This window comes from Grammomys surdaster, unplaced genomic scaffold, assembly GCF_004785775.1.
Source record: "Grammomys surdaster isolate TR1022 unplaced genomic scaffold, NIH_TR_1.0 125919, whole genome shotgun sequence".
Lineage (NCBI taxonomy): Eukaryota > Metazoa > Chordata > Mammalia > Rodentia > Muridae > Grammomys > Grammomys surdaster.
In genome coordinates this window covers 446,725-460,615 of record NW_021620743.1, presented here as the reverse complement: position 1 = coordinate 460,615, position 13,891 = coordinate 446,725, and the positions used below count along the sequence as shown (strand labels likewise).

General features: G+C 34.4%; 2 protein-coding genes across 2 annotated transcripts; both read left to right on the top strand.

Moving 5' to 3' along the window:
- Positions 1-3,126: 3,126 nt before the first annotated feature.
- LOC114608501 (olfactory receptor 4C46-like) lies at positions 3,127-4,038 on the top strand. Its single transcript, XM_028752463.1, has one exon. The coding sequence runs from the start codon at positions 3,127-3,129 to the stop codon at positions 4,036-4,038; it is 912 nt and encodes a 303-aa protein (XP_028608296.1).
- A 7,729-nt stretch (positions 4,039-11,767) lies between these two features.
- LOC114608504 (olfactory receptor 4A47-like) lies at positions 11,768-12,700 on the top strand. The gene has a single exon (XM_028752465.1). The coding sequence runs from the start codon at positions 11,771-11,773 to the stop codon at positions 12,698-12,700; it is 930 nt and encodes a 309-aa protein (XP_028608298.1). The 5' UTR covers positions 11,768-11,770.
- Positions 12,701-13,891: the final 1,191 nt, after the last annotated feature.

Here is a 13,891-nt window from a genome sequence, read left to right as displayed (position 1 = left end):
GACCAAAAGCAGCTGGTTACTCACACCACAGTCACATTTAGCTTTTTAAATAGCATTCACTGAAGAACATCTGGAGAGACAAATGATCAAGGTTCTGACTGCAGGTTGATTATCAACCCCATGAACTCCCAATCAGTCTTATTCACCTTCAAAGGGACAATAAGAGGATGGGATAAGTGGTTGACATTTTGGCACTGACACTGCAATTAATTGCTCTTCCCTTGTGAAAATGGCACAGGGTGGAGTTACCTCTAGTATAAAATTCATGTATTTATATTCTAAGAATTTAAGCAATTGAGAGTGCAGGTGGATAGGAGTTCTGGGTAGAGCCCATATTAAAGATAGTACCTTTCCTCTCAATCACACTATATAGTTACAACTGGAATTCTGAGAGAAAGAAATCTGACTTACGGACCAACTGTGCTGCTCTGAGCTTCGCACTGATGCTCTGAGAGTCTAAGTGAATGTATGGAAACATTGGCTGAAGACGCTTCTCACCCATGAAATGCTATACTAGCTGCTGATACATGGCAATCAGTGTTACTTTGCTAGCTTTAAAAATGATGACCTAGCTCCTAATGCCCGAATCAAGACTATTGGGCAAAAGAATGGATATAATATAGGTAAATTTTATGACTTCTCTGAATCTCACAGAGAACCAGGTAGATCATTGCTACTGGAATCATCCCTGTCTTTTAAAAATCAGTGGCCATGAATTTAAAGGAGAGTGGAGTGGGGCTTAAGGGAGGGCCTGGAGGGAAAAAAGTAAAGAGAAAATATAATTATAATCTCAAAAATATGAATAAAATGCATTTAAACACAGTGCCACAATATCTATTGTCTGGTACTTTTCATCATGGACTGGAATGAGAAGTCTCATACCTGCAGAGAGCATAGTAAATGTTGGTAAGTAGGATGAGCATACATTCCCCCCTTATTTTCAAATTTTATTTCATGATCATTTTAAACAGAAATAGTGTTTTCTAAAATAGTAAATCAACATGACAATTACTTTGACTGCACATGTTTTTCAGTGACGCAAATTCTTATAGAATAGTGAAGAAAATAGAATACTAAAGTTTTATTTTAAGTATTATTACATCTATAACTGATGGTAAGGTTGTTGTTTTTAACTTTGTATGGAATTGTGCAAACTGAACACTTTCCTTCCTAGTCTGTTAGAATGACCTATGATACTTACTTGCTGATGTTTCTTTCTGGTGTTAATCCTAAGATCTAAAACTATCAAATTTGATAAAACTTTGGATTTAAAGTACAAAAGTTGTTTGAGATATTATCTACTTAAGAATGAAATTTGGTTTGGTAAGATGCAAATCTGGCAACCTGAGTTTGATTCCTGGAACCCATGTAAAGGTGGAAGGTAGGCATGAATTTACTCCACAAAGCTGTCCTTTGATCTCCTTACAGACACACACACACACACACACACACACACACACACACACACACACACAGTATAGAAGAATCTTTCCCAGATAACTCTGTTCATTCGCTACTAATTTTCTTCTTCATGTATTCTCTTTTCTTTATTTTACTTTTCTTCTTTTCTCTCTTCTTCTATTCTTACTCTTTGTTTTCTTTGCTTCATTTCTTCTTTCTCTGTCCTCATTCCATACATATTACTTGCACAGCTTTCAAATGTTTTACAAGCTTCTAGGCCAGCTCTGTAGATATAAACACAAGCTAAACGCTTACCTGAACAGTAAGCTTGGCTTAACCTTCACCTTTAGTGCAGTAGCCAAGGTAGAAGAATTGGCATGTGGCTTTATCAGATGAATCCAGAAATGCATGACATCAACATAAGAAAGAAAAATAAGTCAAAGTTATTTTTATTTTAAAGGATGCTCTTTATTTTTATTGGAAAGGATGCTTTTCCTACTTTTAGTATGATGAACTTTATTTTTGACTTTCATTCTTTTCTGTCTTGGTCACATCCCTTGATTAGACTGTATTTTCATATTTATCCTTTAGACACAAAGACATTTTTTTAAAGAGAAAATTCTGTTAATATTTCCATTATACAACAAAATAATAGTAAATTAAACATAATTTTATTTTTTACAATAATTCTAAATTTAGGTATATTTGTCCTTAGGTTGATAGATATAAAACTGAAGTATAAAATTTTATGTAGTTAATAATAATAGATTCAGGGAGTTTTAAGTTCACTAATCATTCTTTTTCTTAAATATATTTTAAAATTCACTTTTCCTTTTCTGCCTCTCACTTTCTTTCTTTCTTACCTTTTCTTTCCTGCTTCGTAATTAAATGCTTTGGGTATTTATGTTTTGGCCACTGTTAGGGCTATACTAAAAATAAATGTGACTAGAATGTAGAATTCAGTAAGAAAGAATTTTTTCTTCAAGGACCTTATTGCTGAATGTTGACAGATAACATGAGACAATTTCACTAGTGGATATTTATCATGACCTCTGAGCTTAAATACTGAAGACATCAAGAAGCTTCTACATAAATAAAGCAAGAAAAACGATGGCTCATGAAAGAATCTCTTAGTGTCCTTGAGTCTTATTGGACATAAAGCTAGAAAAAATGGATTTTTCTCTTATATATGTTTATATACTTTCAGGTAAAATGCATGGATTTTTATATAGCTTTTATGTGCTACATATACGGCCACTACATGGATTTGTTCTTAAAGTTTCATGAATAACACTTTTTATAGACTTAAATAATTGAAAACATATGAGGAAATTATAAGTAAAATAAGCATATCTTCACTGTTACATGTTTATAAGAAATGAAATAATTGTTATTACATTGTACTTATTTTAATTTTTTTTGTTCTTGAGAATTTTATACATGTTTACAATGAAATCTGACCATGTGTATCTCCTTACTCTTAGTTTCTCCCATATCCTTCTCAATAGGTCCCACTTTCGACTTCATGTGCTTTTTTTTTTAATTTACCCACTCAATTCAGTCAGTGGTTTGCAAATATGAGTGAATGTGAGGCCTCCTACTGGAGCATGCTTCTGGTATTTTGTAAAGGCAAAAGAATGGAGGCAGCCAGACTTTAAATATGTGAATATGTCCTTTTTTTTTTTAGGTCATTCATCTGTCAGATGAGTTGAATCGATAGAGAAGATGAATAATATCACTGAATTCATCCTTGTGGGCTTGACTCAGAACATGGAACTTCAGATATTTTCATTTGTCATATTTTTCATTGTCTATCTGCTCACCTTGGTTGGCAACCTGCTTATCATGGTCACCATCAGCAGCAGCAGGTCCCTGGGATCTCCGATGTACTTCTTCCTCTCTTTCCTGTCTCTGATAGATGGCTGCTGCTCTTCATCCATGACTCCTAAGATGCTGGCTGACTCTCTGTCTGTGAGGAAAACCATTTCTTTCAGTGGATGCATGACTCAAGTCTTTGCTGAGCATTTTTTCGGGGCTGCTGAGATTATTCTTCTCACAGTGATGGCCTATGACCGCTATGTGGCCATCTGTAAACCCCTGCGCTACACGATCATCATGAACAGATTTGTGTGTGGCCTCTTGGTGGGGGTGGCCTGGGCTGGAGGTTTTATTCATGCAACTATTCAGATCCTCTTCACAGTCTGGCTGCCGTTCTGTGGTCCCAATGTCATAGACCACTTCATGTGTGACCTGACCCCTTTGCTGAAACTTGTCTGTATGGACACACACAACCTGGGTCTCTTTGTTGCTGCCAACAGTGGCTTTATCTGCCTGTTAAACTTTCTACTTCTGATGATCTCTTATATAGTCATCCTCGACGCTCTGAAATCTCACAGCAAGGAGGGAAGGCGCAAAGCCCTCTCCACCTGTGTCTCTCACATTACTGTGGTCATCTTATTCTTTGTGCCTTGCATATTTGTGTATCTGCGCCCAGTAATGACATTCTCTATTGATAAAGCGGTGGCTGTATTTTATACCATGATTACTCCTATGCTAAACCCCTTAATCTATACCCTCAGAAATACAGAAGTAAAAAATGCTATGAAGAAACTCTGTGTCAAAGTTGATTTAAATTGAGAAAGAATGAATCACATAACATAAATTAACTATCTTTCAAATGGTTTAGAGGGAAAAAAATCATCATTCGTAAGATTCTGAGCATAGTAAATACATATGCTAAAGTATGTTGTTAGTATGTCAAGCTCCCTCGAAAATGATATGCTTTAAATATGATTATAAAAACAATTCCCCTAGATTTAGTTATTGCTCATTTGCTTTACAGCTTCAGTGTATTATCAAGTTGATTAGGTTCTTATTGAAGTATATATTCCAAGGACATAGCTCCAGTAGTTTAAAGCTGAAGGGATGTTGTTGACAGACATATCTTCATTTGTGGTATACTTTTCTGGATGTATCAAAGCAAGTGCTCTATGTCTATGTATACACTTTGAGAAATAATATATTTGATGATTAAAATATTATATTATTAAATAATTTATTGGACTATACTTTTTTCATAGCAAAACTGATGGTAATTGCAAACTCTGAAATGTGGAATAAAAGGCTGTATTCTGAAGTCTATTTATTCTGTAGTTAGGTTCCTACTTCCTTCATGGTCCTTCAATGCTCATGTAAAGCCATTCTTCATCATTTAAGTCACTATATACAACTTTAATATTTTCTCAGTAACATTTAACTACCTGAGTATCTTATCTGGTTTATAAATTCTGTAAAAGTAGCGGCACTGTCTGTTTTATACACTACCACTTTTCTAACATCTAGACTTGGTGTAGCATAAATATTTACCAAATAAATGATCATTGTGTCCATTTGACACTCGAGAATAAATCCATTTTAAAAAAAGAGATTTTTTATGGTCCACTTTTTATTCTTGCTAATAAATTGAAATGGAGACATTAAGATAAGTTTTGTTCTCCAACCAGGATTCTTATTTAATAACACAGGATCATCTGTAGCATTGTATACAGGAGGGGTTTATCATATATAAAGCACTTGCCTACGAAGCTACTATGAGGGTTAGACTCAGAGAGTGAAGTGAACTTCCAGGCATAACTTGCTGTGGCATGTATGGTAGAGTAGGCTTTCTGGAGAATGTGTTGCTAGTGCCGAGACCATGAATGGTTGCTCACAGACATGAATCTGAATGGGTGTTGCTTTTCTGATTTGAGAACCACTCAGCTCTAGAGATACAAATAAAACCCAAACACAAGGCAATCATCTCCCAAGTCCCTTACATTTTTAATAAAGGCAAAAACAAAACAAGGCAACAAAAAACCCCAAAGAATAACAATGTAAAAGATTTGTACACTCTGTGTATCTGGCATGATGTAAGGGGTTCATCCACAGTATATAGTGCTATCATAATGACTTGCGTTACATATTCTTTCTTGCTTTTATTAGGAATCCATTCACAATACAATTCTAGGTTTCAGAGCATTTACTCATTCATTGACTTGTAAATCTCTCACCTCTCAAGTGTGTCACAGTTTCTAATACATGAAATTCAGGGGACATTTAAACCATACTACCTAATGTCAGTATCCCATATCACAATGATTAGGCTTTAAAACAACTGATTAGTTCGTAATAGCATTCTTTTCATTCACGATTCACATTGACACTCATTTGTGGTGGTATACTTTTGTGGCCTTGGAAAAATGTATCATGATGCATATCCACTACTATAGATAATATCATATGAAGTAGTTTCACTAAAATGAACGTCTTCTGTGCCACACCAATTCACTTTCTCCTGAGCCAGTGGTTCTCAATTATCCTAATATTCTGATCTTTTAATATAGTTCCTCATGTTGTGGTGACTCCCAGCTAAAAATATTGCTACTTTTTAACTGTAATTTTGCTACTGTTATGAATCATAATGTAAATATTTGATAATTCTGAAGTTTTTAGGTGACCCTTGTGACTTCTCAAAGGATTACAACTCAAAGGATGAGAACTGTCTTTAACTGATTATATCTGTTGATATTTAAGTCTTTTAAAGATTTTCCTTTAAAAAGCTAGCAAGGAAATGGAAGTAGACCAGATGTTTGTCAGTGGTTGAATGGATAGTGAGAACATGGTACATACAATGACATTTTATTTAAACACAAAGAAAAATGAAATTATGCAACTTTCAGGAAGATGAACTGAACTGGAAACCAAAATGATGTGACTTAAGCTCTGAAAGTCAAACATCAGGTGTTCTCTCTCATACACATGGCTTGGCTTCTGATCTTTACATATGTGTATACATGCATGGCTTAGCTTCTGATCTTTATATATGTATATACTTGCATGGCTTAGTTTCTGATCTTTATATATGTGTATACTTGGGAGTGAACATTATCAGACTCCAGGACACTAGAAAGGGGCCAAGACAGGATGATGGAGCAGTCTTCAACAGAGGGGTGATTAGGAAGTGTAAGGGAATTCATGTTATATGAAAGCCAAAGGGGGCAAAATGGTTTAAGCAGAGATCAGGATTGCAGATTAGGGAGATAAAGAGAAAAGAGTCAGAGGAAAACCAGCAGCAACCAAAAATTATGTGGAAACATCATCAGGAAATTTGCTAGTTTGTAAACCAATTAAAAGTACAAAAGAGGTCTGAAACATTTCTCTTATTTCTTCTCTTCTCTCCTCTTACATTTTTCCTTCCATTTCTTTCCTCTTCTCCTCTAGTTCATCATTTCCTACTGTTTTTCTTCCTTTATTTATTCCTTCAATGCTGGAAATTTAATCCAAGGCATTGTATTGGCTTGCCCAATGCTCTACTGAGCTGTATATTAACCCCTTTACAAGGTTGGATTTGCCTAAAAAGACGATTCTCATGTCTCCTGTGAATTGAAGTTTAAAATGACTTTTATGGTGACCTTAATCACAGTTTATTTAACTGTTTTCTGTCATAATACTTGAAATCACAGAGAATTTCATTAAGAGTCAGTCTTGGACATACTCCAGACGCTATAGTCAAAGAGTATAGTTGTCAGGTATAAAACCATCCAGCAATCTTTGCTTCTGCCAGACAGAATGTGCAGCCCTCTTTGTAGCTGACAGAATTTCTAAGAAATGATTTCTTTGACCTAACTCATGCTTTAAAGAAGTCACAAGAATGAGTTCTCCAAGTTTCAAGTATATGTATTTGTTTATATTAACACAGAAGAGGAGGTAGGCTAAACCTCTGGAAGGGAATTCTTTATTGAAGTTACTATAAATAAGTTAAGAGAGAAAAATATTCCTTGTTATGAAGATTAGCTGCTATTTCATTATGTAGATACAAGGTTTAATTAAATGTCTGTTGTTATTTTAATATAAAAATATTAATTTTCATTTATATTATGTAACTTCTTTGAAGTAGTTCTACAATGAAGACAATGAATTTTTGAAATATTTAGAAGTCCAGAAAAGAAGCCACAATGTTTAAAAAATATCTTCAAGAACTAATTTGCTTTCTTGGCTTCTATGTGCATACTGGGTTGAAGAAGACATTACAGTATGAAGTAAAAAGTTCTTCAAACTATAAAGAAGCTCTCAAAAGGTAAGAATTTAGCCATTAGTAGTGCAAATAAGACTTTATAACTGAATACACTTTCAATTACACAATTATATCAGTCAAGTTTATTACAGTTAATATGCCAAGGAAACTTCTGCACCCATACTATTACTGGCAGATTAAATGTGACATATAATGAATATAGTTTTAGAAAACCAAAGGAAATTATTAGGACTGATTTTGTGTCCTTAAAGTTATAGTTCCAACTTGTAAAGTGGAAGACTCATGTTGAAGGTGACTCCTTAGCCAATACAAAAGCTCCTGCCCTTAGATATGAGCCTCTGGTATAAACATTGAGCCTATGTAAGACATAGACTCTTTGTGATGTCTGAAAGTCTATCTTTATCATCATGTAATAAGTATACTTATAGCCATTTATTGTGCATTATAGATTTTACAGTATATATCACCATTTTACATTGTGTAACATGCTTCCAGTCTCTAAAACTAGTCTATAGAAAAGAGTAAATGAACAAGGAGAATAAATTGGATTTCTTAAACTGATGAATAAGTAATATGAAAGTAACAAAGGAGTGAAGGATAGTTATAGAATTTGTATTGACATATACCAAAGAGAATGGTATCATTTCAGTAGAGAAAACCTGGGGTGAATGGATTCATCTCAACAACTTCAAATTTCCGTTTTCAAATACTCAGTAGATACATAATAAGAAATACAGACATCAAGAGAGAGAACAGTGAGACATACTGCTTTGGAATACTTTATACATTTATAGGCTGGGAAAAGGAGGGATATCTAAGATGCTAAAAGGACTTCTCAGTGACCTTGCTAAGTCATCTGAGATTGTGCTAGTTTGGGTCACACATTGTATCACACAAAACATCACAATTTTGTTATTATCCATTCTATATATTTATACTTTGAGGTCTTTTTTCCCTTTTTTCTTCTTTTTTCATCTATCTATCTATCTATCTATCTATCTATCTATCTATCTATCTATCATCTATCTATCTATCTATCTATCTATCTATCTATCTATCTAATCTATTAATTTACTTTAATCCTAATCACAGTCCTCTCTCCCTCTTCTCCTCCCAGTCCCACCCTTACAAATTCTTCCCACCATTACCCCCATGGTATAGCACCCCACTGTGGGACATCAAGTTTCAGCAGGACTAAGCACATCCTCTCCTATTGAGGTCCATCTAGGCAGTCCAGCTAGGGGAAGGAGATCTAATGGTATGGGACAGAGTCAGAGACAGATGCTTGCTTCAGCAGTTAGGGGGCCCACATGAAAACCAAGCTGTAAATCTGCTACAAATGTGTAGGGGGCCTAGGTCTAGCCCATGCATGCTCTTTGGTTGGTGGTTCCATCTCTGTGAGCTCCAGGGGCCTGGTTAGTTAACTCTGTAAGTCTTATGGTATCCATGGCCACTTCTGCTTGCTTATTTCTATCTCCCACTCTTCCACAAGACTTCCGAAGCTCCTCCTGATGTTTGGCTGTGGATCTCTGCATCTGTTATCATCAGCTGCTGGATTAAGGCTCTCAGGAGACAGTTATGCTAGGTTCCTGTCTTTTCACAATAATCAAAAACTCTATTTCTTTCCTGGTGATTAGCTCCTAATCAGAGTTTCTTTTATTGACTATGTTGGTCAAGTCGAGTCAAATATTTCTCCACCTAAAATGCTGACTTTGCAACCTATAGAAGTTCAGAATGTGACTTTACTTTGTGATAGAGTGTTGATACATATAATCAAACTTATTTTTTTTATGGAAGGTAGCAATTCTTTATGATTTGATGAGGATAAGCATGGTGGCACACTCTTATAATTCTAGAACTTGAGAGGCAGATGTAAGAGGATCTGTAGTTCAAGTCCATTTTCAGACACATAGCAAGTTTGTGATCAATCCAGACTATATGAGACTTGTCAAAAATAAGTAAGAAATTTTGGTAAAGCAAAAGTATTCTATGAATGCAAAGTTGTTGGTGGATATAGCAGGGAGAGGACTGCATCAAATGGCATCCTAATGGTATGTTGCACGGATCTATCAGTAACTCTACTTGATTTTAAATTTCTGGCATGCAGAACTTAACAAATCCCAGTTTGTGTTTCTTTTAATTTTCTTTTCTTTTTAACATAAACCCTTGGCAAAGAATGATGATTTGGGTACTAAAGAGTGTTGCTTGTTTGTTCCTGCATTTCCCAGTGAACATAAAATGACACACAAAAATTAATTGCTACACATTCAACAAAATTTAAATGCTTAGCATTTTAAGTACATCATTTAGCCTTTGTTGACAGCTGCTTAAACGAAAAACCATACTTGAATCACAAAAGTTTTTTTTATTCACAAACTAAAATAAATTAATCAACTTAAGTATGAAAATTTCACCATGTTTTAGAAATAAATTTATTTCATAACCTAGTTTCAGTGATTTGATAGATGTACAATGAACAATGGAAATAGATAATCCTGATTCCTGCTCAAACATCTCCAGGCTCTTCAAATAGGATTCATAGTAACTAGCTTCTCAAAGTAACATGCAACAAGCTAAATGCTGATCACATATCACTGAGAGTTAGCAAATAACAATGACACTGGGTAATGAAAACTTCTAGGAAATATAGGAAAAAGAAAATCAGTCATTAGTCCATGTAACGGTGTTGATATTTTAGTGTGTTCTGTCTCCATTTGTCTATAGTACAATGTAGTTTTAAAGTTTAATAATAACAGAGAAAAAAATGAAAAGTTTAATGAAATACTATAAAGCAAATGTTTCTAAACACTACAAAATTATCATTATCAGAATAGAATTTCTCAAGAATTCCCTAAATTCCTCTTCCTAGTTATAATGTCATATTCTTAGAACATTATGCATTTGCATGACTGTGTTTGAAGTAAGATAACTTGAGTCCTTGGGAAGAACAGTGAATGCTCTTAACTGTTGAGCCATCTATTTACCACCTAATTATGTATTATTATTTAATGGAAACTATTATCCTAGATCTTTTATATAATTTTTAACAACTTACTAACATCTAATTTTATTAGATGTTCTATCTATATCTATGCAGTCTAACATATGCAATCTTAATTTAGCTGTTTCTGAGTTTTATATCAATGAAAGCATGCTGGATTTTAAAATTTATATTTAAAATGAAATACAAAATAAAATGAATCATGTTTAGAGTTGGAGAAAAATGTTTTGCTGCAATAAATAAATAAAGCTGCTGAAATAGCTTTAAGACTGGGCCATGGGTCGATGACAGAAGAGTGTTAGGATTCATGATTAAAACAAAACAAAAACAAACAAAACACCTGGAACTTCCTTGATGAAAGAGACTGCTTGCTTGTAGAAGTGTGGAAATGGAAATGTGATTGTGGTTAAGAGTTTGGAAATGAAAGATGAAAGCTACAGAATGCACAACACACACACACACACACATACACACACACACACACACACACACACACACACACACACACTCACCCTGAACAACATGTCTCAGAACCATGGAAGTTATGATTGTGGCTGAGGTCTCAGATAAAAATGAACATATTATTAGAAATTGAAAGGAATACATTCATTGTCTTAAAGCAGCAAAGTTAGTAACTAATTCAGTGATTTTTATTGTCTTATATTTGTAGTTCATTATACTTTGAATACGTACATCACCCTAAGTGTGATAACTCTTATTTTGTGACTTCACATGAGGTGAACCTACTCATGGAATCAACTTTCTGTTCTCTATTCATCTCTACTTTTCTTTTAAACTTGTGTAAACTTGCTTCTTCTGAGAAGTTTTCTCAGATCCTAGTGATTTAGAAATCCCAATACTGTGTGAGTCAATGGCAGAGCATAGATAAATGTTTGCGATGATGCTTATGTAGCTTGTCTTTAATGGCTGAACCCACCATTATGCATCAAATTACTAGGGCCTGGAACCTTGCCTTAAATGACGTGGAAACCCACATATTTTTAACAGGGATCTTGACATTAGTCTGTCTGTCTGTCTGTCTGTCTGTCTGTCTCTCTTGCTCGCTTGCTCTCTCGCTCTCTCTCTATCTCTGTCTCTCTCTTCTCTCTCTTTCCTCTTCCCTCCTTCCCTCCCTCCTTCTGTCTGTGTCTTTCTCTCTTTCTCTCCCTCTCTCACTCTATCTGTATATTTATACAGATGAATAAGGAAGCACTAATATAATACTCTAAGGATATTTTCTTTGTTTTGTAGGTAATTTCTTTTCACATCTAAAATCAGAACCAATGAAAAAGTATATGGAACCAAGGAACAATGTAACCTACTTTATCCTCTTGGGCCTTTCAGAGAATCCAAAGGTGCAGAAAGGACTTTTTGTTCTTTTCTTGCTCTCCTACATTTTGACTATGGTGGGAAATCTGCTTATTGTTATGACTGTAACTATCAGTAACAGCCTGGGCTCACCAATGTATTTCTTTCTTGCTAGCTTGTCATTTCTGGATATCATTTATTCATCAGCCATTTCTCCCAAATTGATTTCAGATTTGTTCCTTGGTCAAAATACAATATCTTTTAAATTTTGTATGACTCAGCTCTTCACAGAACACTTTTTTGGTGGATCAGAGGTTTTTCTTCTGCTGGTGATGGCCTATGATCGTTACGTGGCCATCTGTAAGCCCTTGCATTATTCAACTATCATGAAGCAATGGGTTTGTGTTGTGCTATTGATATTATCTTGGACTGGAGGATTTTTGCACTCAGTAATTCAGCTCAGTACTATTTATGGACTTCCATTCTGTGGTCCTAATATCATTGATCATTTTATGTGTGACATGTACCCCTTACTGAAACTTGTTTGTATTGACACCTATGTCATTGGCCTCTTAGTGATGGCCAATGGAGGGCTGATCTGCACGGTTGTCTTTCTACTCTTACTCGTCTCTTACGGCATCATCCTGTACTCTCTAAAGAACCTTACTCAGGAAGGGAGATGGAAAGCTCTCTCTACCTGTGGCTCCCACATTACTGTAGTTGTTTCATTCTTTGTTCCTTGTATTTTCATGTATGCACGACCTGCTAAAACCTTCCCCATTGACAAAATGTTGAGTGTGTTTTATACAGTCATTACCCCCATGATGAACCCCTTGATATATACTCTGAGAAACTCAGAGATGACAAATGCTATGAAGAAGCTGTGGAGAAGAAAAATTATTTCAGGACACAAATAAGTGAGTCTTCTACAATGAATGAATCATCTGATTGTGGTGTTGTCTCCTTATGATTCATATCTTCTAAATTGTGATGTTATTTTAAAAACACTTCCTAAAAATACAAATGAACTAAGTCATTGAACTTTTAATAAAATTCAATGCCATAATATAACTTCTGTAAATCTTGTTTATCACTATATCTGGAAAGGCATAGTGCATATATAGTAGGACACCGATGAATGAGAAGTAATGAATTAGTGAATGAAATCTTTATGGATTGCGCTGACTTTATCTGTATTTATAGTTACATCACCATATCTTGTTTTATTTTTATGTTGATTTACTTTTATAGCAGTTAAACATTTAAATACGATTAGACTCTTGCCAATATTTCATTTGCATTATATGTAGAATTTTGAGGGTCATAATTTTGTAAAATAAAATCAATCGAAAAAATAGTAGCGATAGAACCCATAAAAGCAACAAAAACATGGAATCAGTGTACCTATATAAGCCAGAAATAGGAAGATAAATAACACATAATGAAATTTATATGTGGAATACAAAACAATCATGCTTACAGGAACAGAGGCAGAATGATGGATATTATGGGCTGAGTAAACAGATAATATTGGGAAAATGGAGATTTATTATGAAAACTAATAATTTCCAGAGTCTAATATATAGCACAGCATATATAGTTGATCATGTACGTACTGCATACTTAAAATTTTGTAATGGGTAAGATCTTAAATGTTCAGATAACAACAAAATTAAGAAAAAATTAATCATTCAAGGGAATGAATCTGTTAGTCAGCTTAGTAGTGATACATTTTATATACTGAAAGTTAACTGATCACTCCTTTAACAGTTCACCCTTAGGTGTACCATGGCACCTAAGCACATAAACATAAACCAATAGATAAACAAACAAATAAATAAATACATACATACATGTGATAAAAGTTTAAAAGTATTTTATGTGGGTTTAAATCTTTTGGCCATACATAATACTATTCTTTTGGTGGCTAAAATATTGACTAGCTTACTTGGACTGCTTTTATTGTCTGTTTTCTCTTTAGAACCTAAGATCCCTTTAGATCTATGATACTGATAGATTTAGTAAATCATTTGAAAGACTGCTTTATAGGAGCAATTAATTTTAGATTTTAAAGCAACATATTTTCTGACACATTTTGAGTAGAATTT